At 46.5% G+C, this 8,568-nt stretch overlaps 1 protein-coding gene and 1 non-coding gene across 2 annotated transcripts in view; both read left to right on the forward strand.

Moving 5' to 3' along the window:
- Positions 1–8,568, forward strand: part of Dixdc1 (DIX domain containing 1) — an 82,182-nt gene that overhangs the window by 61,432 nt on the left and 12,182 nt on the right. Inside the window, exons 9-16 of the mRNA XM_023706600.1 lie at positions 1,274–1,389; positions 3,400–3,504; positions 3,882–3,935; positions 4,386–4,478; positions 4,559–4,630; positions 5,366–5,455; positions 6,750–6,911; positions 7,379–7,445. Of these exons, the coding sequence (XP_023562368.1) occupies positions 1,274–1,389; positions 3,400–3,504; positions 3,882–3,935; positions 4,386–4,478; positions 4,559–4,630; positions 5,366–5,455; positions 6,750–6,911; positions 7,379–7,445 (759 nt within the window). The remainder of the gene's footprint in view (positions 1–1,273; positions 1,390–3,399; positions 3,505–3,881; positions 3,936–4,385; positions 4,479–4,558; positions 4,631–5,365; positions 5,456–6,749; positions 6,912–7,378; positions 7,446–8,568) is intronic.
- Positions 5,903–6,023, forward strand: LOC111814088. The gene has a single exon (XR_002819160.1). It is a non-coding gene; the product is annotated as a small nucleolar RNA SNORA28 (small nucleolar RNA).

An 8,568-nucleotide genomic window follows, 5' to 3' on the forward strand; every position in this document is an offset into this window, starting at 1 on the left:
CTGAGGCAGCAGGATCATTGAGAGTTCAAGGCCAGCCTGAGTTACAAAGTGAGCTCAAGGCCAGGCTGAACTGCACAGTGAGACCCTATCTCAAAAAGAGAGGGAGAGAGACAGAGAGAGAGAGAGAGAAAAAAAAACTGGACCCTAGTTTAGTCTTTGTTGATGTGTCCCAGAATTCTCCTAGGTCAGGGTTTTAAATTTTTTGAGTCATTGATGTACAATTAAAGCCATTAACCCTCTCCCCGGTAATATGCATACACACTCAGAGCCCGAGGCTTTACTAGAATAATATTGTTGTGTGGTAGTGGGAGTTACACCTCGAGCCTCGCGTATCCAGGCAAGGACTCCACCACCCAGGTATAGCCTCGGCCCTCGTAGAGTAACTTTTGAGCCCATCTCTGCAATCCAGATTAAGAACCCTATTCTCAAAGGTACTGGCACACACTAATCTTAGCTACTCTGGTGGATGTGGCAGGAGGATCACAAGTTCAAAGCTGGTCAGTGCAACTTAGCAAGACCTTGTGTCAAAATAACATAAAAAGTGACTTTGAGGCCAGCCTTAAACTGTGTGTCCAAGAAATGTGTATGTCTAAGGCCATCATGAAACCCTCTCTCAAAAACTAGCAAGCAAACAAACAGAAATAAATGAGAAGGGCAGGATGCTGCGCTCGCCTAGCATGCATCAGGTCCTAGGTTCAGTACCCAGACCGCACATTTCAAGAATCGCGTTTTCTTTATATTCATGACAAGTTACTCGTGTGGCACATTATATAAAGAAGAGAGCAGCAGCTGAGTTAAAATCTCCTTTTTAGTGACAATCATAGGTATAGTTAATCTGTTGTGAGGGAAAATTACTCAGAATTTCACAATCACACCAAATGTGGTTTTGTTTGGCTCATGAAGAACAGAATGAAAGCCTCCAGCCCTTTGCAGAACAGTAAAACCAAGACAGCGATTTCTCGACACTGGGGCAGGCACGTGTGGCTAGGCATTTCAGCGGAGGGCATTAGCTTACCATGGCGAGGTCCTCCTGCTGGTGAGGACTGCCGAGTGCTGGGGCCCCTGGGGAGGTGTGGAGCATCTCCTTCGTTGACAAAGCTCTTCTCTGCCCGGACAGCTGAGCAGGTGCCTCCAAGAAGACCAGAGTGGGCCTTGGCTTGTTTCTGTGGGTCCTGCTTTCTGCTTACCAGGCCACCTCTGCTGTCTGCCTCGGAAGAGGGTTAATCTTTCACAGAATACTTAACTGAACTGGGTCTCGCCTTGGCGCTGACAGAACGCGGTAATGTTTCTGAAGCAACCCAGATGCCACCATCTGACCTAACTGTATTTGGTTTGCAGAAAGAACTGCTGAAATGTAAACAAGAAGCCAGAAATTTACAGGGGATAAAGGTAAAGGGGAAGATGTTCCATTCTTTAAAGTCGCTGTAAGGTAAAGTAGCCCATTGGTGAGCAGTGCGAGTGGGGTTCTAGGAGAGTCATTGGGAGTTGCTGGGCATCTTCTAGCTGATGCTGTGCCCTTGATGAAGAAAGGGCCTTATGGCTGGCCAAATAGCTCAGCAGATTAAAGCACCTGCAAGCAGGCGCAGGGGCCGGGGGTTCGATCTCCCAGCCTGCCATGCCGGCCCACCCCCGGAACGCACTGAGATGGCAACTGAGACTAGGCGTGGTGGTGTGCTCCTGTAATCCCAGCTCTTGGGAGGCTGTAAATAGGCAGATCACTATGAGTCTGATCTAGTAGTGAGACCCTGAACACCCTGTAGACCCTTCCCTAAAAAATGCAAAAGAAAGAAAGAAAAGGAAAGGAAAAGAAAGAAAGAAAAAAGAAAGGGCCTGGTGGTCAAAAGTGAGATGTGTAGGCGCAGATCTGTCGTGCCGTCAGGACTCAGGGTGGTGCTGCTTCCTTCAATGGTGGCGTCAGCCTCGCTCTCTCTCTCTCTCTCTCTCTCTCTCTCTCTCTCTCTCTCTGTCTCTCTCTGTTGTACTTTACTTAGTTTTGGAATAGTTCGTAATAACCCACATTTTACCCAATTGTAACAAGACAGGGAATACAGCTTGATGGCTTGCTTTTTTCTTTTTTCTGAGCAGTGTATCTTGGAGATCATTCAATTTTGGCCTTCCTAAGTTTTCATATAGCTGCACGCTATTAGATAACATATGATAATGTATTTAATCAATCTCCTACTGATGGGATTGCAGGTTCTTCCTAATCTTTTGCTAGTATAGTGATCTAGCTAAGCACCTTGAGTGTATATTGCTTGCTGCCGGTAGGACTGTGTCTGCTCAATAAATACCTACAAGTAGAAAACCCGTTGCCTTCTCTTCTTCCTGCATATCCACTCATGGCAAGCCTAGAGTGTAACTCAGCAATAGTGTCCCATAGTGTCCCATAGTATCCTGTTGTAAAGAGGTTGGTCTGAAAAAGTTAGAATTGCTATCCACAGAAGTAACTTTTATCCCGTGTAACTCTATAAAGTCCCATGGAGTGCACTTTGGAAACAATCTTCTAAAACACCGATGCCAAGGACATCTTAGACTGCCTTTGTTATGTACTGTCCTGGCGGACAGCATGATTAAGAAGGGGCTCCCGTATTTGCCATAGCCTACATTATTTCTTTGCAGTCTATGAGGAGAGAAAAGTTAGGATAAATATGCTGGACTGTAGCCACAGCACCTGAGTTCTGTTTGAAGTCACATTTGTTAGAGGAATGTGTTATAGCTTCAGTATGTGCAGCCTGCCTAGCTTTTCTTAGGCATAGTAGGAAACAAGAGAGTCCAAGCTGAGGAGAGGATAGCTTAAAGCTGGTAAGCTCTGAGGGCACTGAAAAGAATGAATCCATCACTCCAAGAATCCTTCCAAGCAAAGGGAATATAATCTCTCACCATCCTGGCCCAGACAAGGCATTGGAGTAGCAGTGGACTCTGGGAGCCAGAGGGGGAGTGATTTCTGAGATTCCTTTTGAGTGGTAAAAGGAATAATGACAGAGCATTCTGTCTAGAAAGTGGGGGCCAGGCACAGCGATAGAAGGGAAAAGAGCTTGGCTACATTAAGGGCTTAGATGCCCAGATGTAGATGAGGAAAGGTCAGTGTCAAGGAAGTAGGGCATGGAAGGCTGGTAGTTGGGATCCAGGCCTATCTGATCCCAGAGCATACTCTTTCCCTGCGTGGGCACAATGCTGCCAGGAATGAAGTATAGGCTGAGGATGAATAGTAGCTGGAGGAAAAGTCAGGTTTTCTCAGTGTGGTAGGACAATGGATCAGATTTTCATTTAATTGCTATGGTCCTGAAGGAGGACAGAAAATCCCTGCTCAGATCCTTGCAGCGAAATTCTCATACTAAAAGGTGTAGTAACTTTTAATACTATTGGGCTCTTTGACTGAGTCTATGATTCTTCTCCCAGGATGCATTGCAGCAGAGGCTGACTCAGCAGGACACATCTGTTCTTCAGCTCAAACAAGAACTACTGAGAGCGACTATGGACAAAGATGAGCTGCACAACCAGAATGTGAGTTGCATATGTCAACTCGAACTTCAGTGGATCCCACTGGCCAAAGGGGATGATACATAAGTTCCGTTAGACGTGCCAGCCTGGTCTCTCTCATCTTGCTTCTGGGATTCCTGTCCTCAGTGTCTGCAGTTATTCATATCCTCCATGAGATACATTTCCATTTCTAGCTGAAAGCCCATAACGTGCTGGAAAGGAAGGTCCTTGACTCCTTCAGTTTTGAAGCTGAATAGTAGTTCTGTGGTCTGATGAGCTGACCAAAGAGATGAGAGCGGCTGTCCCCATGGTGTATGGTTACAGTGGCAGCGTGAACTCCAGTTACTCTGAGGGTTGGTGTACAGCACCTCCATGCCAATGATTCCTTTCTTACCCTGCAGGTGGATCTACAGAGGAAGCTAGATGAGCGGAATCGGCTCTTGGGAGACTATAAAGTAAGCGTGAGTGTTGCTTTGGAAGTGACTTCCCTGTGCCCTCCACAAACAGCACGTTGTTTCTGTGGCTCCTCTATTTTCATCCTTGTTTTCTGGAAAGAAATCTTTTCTTTTAATTTCCTTTGATTCACCATCCCTGAACAATTGATGGCACAGTTGGGAAAAGCAGAACAGATCAAGGAGTCTGGAAACTTCCAGTACTGGAGTTACCTATTGAGCATCAGTGGCACATACTGGTCCTCTACAAATACTTCTTTTCCTCTTTACTCCTCCAAGAATACTTTGTGCTGTGTGAGACTATTATGTGTGTCTGGTCTTCCTGCGGTAGTTTGAGGAATGGCCTGGCCCTGTGAGGCTTGGCGTTACTTAAGTAGAAATTATATTGCAAGTGCCAAGCCGTTCGGTGTCCCTGGTTTTACTACACATCTCAAAGCTCTGTCTCTGTTGCAGAAAGAGCTGGGGCAGAAGGATCGCCTCCTTCAGCAGCACCAGGCCAAGTTGGAGGAAGCGCTCTGGAAACTCTCAGACGCCAGCTACCAGCAGGTTGCACCATGCTCAGCCACCGACTTTCCTGCACCTTTGACCTGCAGAAACTTTCCTCTGATTTGTCATCTGTTTTGTAGGTGGATCTAGAACGGGAGCTAGAACACAAGGACGTCCTGTTGGCCCACTGTATGAAAAGAGAGGTAGAGGAGGTAACCTGGGATTTTGGCTTTCCCTTCCACGTTGTGAGGCAGAGGGGTAGATTATGTTTTTCACAGAGCTGAACCCAGGCCAGGGACTGGTTTGTGAGGAGGTACAGGTTCCAGGATAAGAAAATCAGATTTCAAATTCTAGCTTTACCTCGCCCCCACGATCTGACCTGAAGGTGGCAATAATGCCAACACAGCCCACACACAACAACACAGTTCTGGCAGTCAAGCACAAAAGATTAATCACTGTTCATGATGAAGCAAAGTCAGGGGTTGCTAGAGCAGCCTTCGGACGTCCCCCAGTGGCTGTGGCAGAGGGGTAATTTGGGGGCCCCCTGGGTGAGGCTTTCACTTCATTCATTCTGCATTCATAATCCCTACTGTTAGAGGCAGTAGTGGTACAGCCGTGGATAAAAGGGAGACGGTCTGTACTTGAGAAGTTTGCATGTTAATAGAAACATTAAGCAAGTGTACAAAGCCAGGTGTGGGAGTGCACAGCTGTAATCCATGCCCTTGGGGAGCTGGGAAAGGAAGATCATGCTGAGTCTGAGAGGCAGAGCCTGGGTTACACAGTGAGTTTAAGGCCAGCCTGAGCTAAATAGCAAAACCCTGTCTTAAAAAACTAATTAATAGGAATAATAATATTGTACTATGGTGAGAAGTGTGAGGAAGAAAATGACGGGACAGCCTGGCTCAGAATTCTCCCTTTAACGAGCACATCTCTTCTTGTTATTGAAGGTGACCAACTACACCAGTTATAACTCTCAAAGCAATGGCTTTCTCATTCCAACAGCAGGGAAAGGAGCCGCTTCCATCACGCACAAAGGGGTAGGTGCCCAGGACAGAGTGCAGGTCTGTCTCTTCTGACTGGCCCAGAACAGGGCCCTGGCTAGCAGCAGGGAACCCGCCTTTTTATGTTCCAGGGTCCTAATTTCCTCCGTCCCTTTCTTCTTGCCTACCTTCTTCCTTTCCTTTTCTTATCTCTCTTTCTCTCTCTTCATCTTTCTTCCTTCCTTCTCTCCCTCCCTCCTGGTCTCCTTCCATATTGGCAATTGAACACAGGGCCTCCATGTGCTAGGAGAATGGTATATCACTGCGCTATATCTCCAGCTCTTTTTAACAATTTTATTTTTAAGATTGGGTCTTGAAAGTTGACCAGGCTGGCCTTGAACTCAGAATCTTCCTGCCTCAGTCTCCTAAGTAGCTGGGAAGATAAACATGCATTACCAAGGCATGCCCAGCCCCCTAATTCTTGCATCTGTGAGGTTTATAAAGATGTGAAGTGGTATCCATTTAAAACTAAGAAGGACAATTTGAACTTGCTACAGCAAGAAAGTCTAACCTATTCCAGCATTCTCCCCACTGTGAGATAGGCTGTTATATAGACTGAAACAGTGAAAAAAATAAAAAAAAAAAACAAAACTAAGAAGGGCCAGCCTGATAGCTCAGCAGACGAAAGCTCCTGCTTAGGCAGAGTGCAGTGGCCGGGTCGGATCCTTGGCATGCTGTGCTGCCTGCCCCCAACCTTGCCCCCAGATGGCGACTGCGATTGGGTGTGGTGCGTGCGCCTGTAATCCCAGCACTTGGGAGGTCGAAAACAGGAGAATCACTACAAGTCTGATCTATGCAGTGAGACCCTGTAGACCTTGTCCTAAATACAGAAAAACAAACAAACAAACAAACAAACACCCTAATAATTAGTGGGCTACTTATAGGCCTGCTTCTGAGGAGAAAAATTTTCCCCTACAAAAATAAAAGACCTGGGCTGGGGAGTTAGCTCAGTGGTCTACGCACCTGCCTGGCAAGCACAAGAACCCAGGTTCGATCTGCAGTACTGCGTGCTGTGCCAGCGTCAGAGCCCCAGGTGTGCCATGCTGGCCATCAAAACTAGGTGTGGTGGCGCACCTGTAATCCCAGCCCTGGGGAGGCAGAGACAGGAGGATCACTACAAGTCTAAGCTATGTAGTGAGAGCCTGTACCAAATAAATAAATAAATGCTTTTTAAAAAAATAGAAGACCTGTTCTAGCAACCTCTCTGCTCCATCTGTTTAAGCCCGTTGGTCAAGACTGGGCTAGTCGTGCAGCACTGTGCCTGCTCGCAGCACGTTCCTTTTGCCCACAGACCAGCGACCTACAGCTTGTCCGAGACGCCCTGCGCAGCCTTCGGAACAGCTTCAGCGGCCACGACCCTCAGCACCACACCATCGACAGCTTGGAGCAGGGCATCTCCAGCCTCATGGAGCGCCTGCGCGTCGTGGAGACCCAGAAGAAGCAGGAACGGAAGGTACCGCTGTCGCTGGGTGCCTCACGTTAGGCGAGCTTCCGAGAACGCTTGGTATTGTGAATTTTAATGTAGACGAAGGCAGCACCGAGAGATACGTAAGATCTTGCTGAAATTTTGTTGGTTTTCCTCTCTGTGAAGCTGATCGCCTTGCAGCCCGACAATCCTAGGAAGGAATTCATGATAACGCTTGTTTCAGCTGCTGTTGTAGCTCAGGGTCTTTATTTACTGCACATTCTTCTTCCCAAGCGCTCAAGTGAGCTTGGTGTGGAGTGAGAAAACATGGAAAATGCATTGGAAGCTGGAAAGCTTTTAATCAGTGTACATAACTATTGTCAAGATAAAAATGTTGTTTTATAGGTTATGGAAGAAGAGGTGGTAGAAAAGTATACAGTTCAGGTTCCCTTTTGGTTTACCTGCTGTTTAAACTCTTCAATCATTGCTCTTGTGATTTTTGTGTGGCTCCCCAGGTTCGTGGCAAATCACCCAGAACTCAGGCAGGCAGTGAATACCGGGAGTCCTGGCCGCCTCACTCCAGTAAGTACTGCTTGTCGCCCGCAAGGACTCCTAGCACGTGAGACCAGAAATGTAGCATTTGGACCTCACTTGTGCAGTGTCTTCCCCTTCACAATACTAGAGTTGTGTTAGTTCTGTGACTTGGCGTTGGCCAAGTGTCATCGAGCCACATGTGGGGTGACACCATCTCAGGGGTTACACATCTGCAAAATAAAGTTTGAAATGTTTGCACTGAACAAAGTAGAATGTAAAACAAAAACACACATATAGGTAGGTACAGGTAGGTGCGCGTCTATAATCCCAGCCATGCAAGAGGCAGGATTGCAAATGTGAGGCCAGCCTGAACAATTTAGTGAGATCCTGTGAAAAAATTTTAACAAGCTAAAAAAGGACTGAGAACATTGCTCAGTAGTAGAGCACCCTTAGGCTCTGTTCCTAGTACCCCCAACAACCTTCATAGTCCAAGATAGCACACATACCAAAACAAATCCATTTTTCCCTAGAGGAAACAAGTTTAATTTCTTTGGGGATTTTCCTCCAAACGTTGAGTGGAGCTCATTTCAGTCCTACCAACTATTTACACCATCTAGTGGCCCTGGTAGAGGATGTGCTTTAACCTGAGCCTATCTGCTCATACATTTTTCCCCTATTCATTTCACTGTGAATCTACCCATTCTGCCAATGTCTGTTTTAGCTTACATCTTACCTTTTTGATTTAATACATTGCTTACTTTTTCACTCAGGCCCAACCTAAAACTCTCTGAATAATTTTTTTTCTTTTTTTTGGTATTTTTTAAGGAAGAGTCTACAGGGTGTTCAAGGTCTCACTACTATATTGGACTCTTTAGTGATCCGCCTGTCTACAGCCTCTCAAGAGCTGGGATTACAACTCTGAATAATTTATAAAAACCAAATATAAAAAGCTGACCAGCTGGGCATGGTAGTGCATACCTGTAATCCTAGCACTTGGGAGGCTGAGGCAGGAGGACTGCCATGAGTTCAAGGCCAGCCTGGGCTCCATAGTTGGTTCAAGGACAGCCTGAACTGCACAGCAAAACCCTGTCTGGGGGTGGGGGGGAGAGGCAAAAGCTGACTCAAACTAGGTTGCAATATAATATATAGAATTATATACATTATATATAAA

The sequence above is a fragment of the Octodon degus genome, unplaced genomic scaffold (genome assembly GCF_000260255.1).
Source record: "Octodon degus isolate 3935 unplaced genomic scaffold, OctDeg1.0 scaffold00266, whole genome shotgun sequence".
In the NCBI taxonomy this organism is placed as follows: Eukaryota; Metazoa; Chordata; class Mammalia; order Rodentia; family Octodontidae; genus Octodon; species Octodon degus.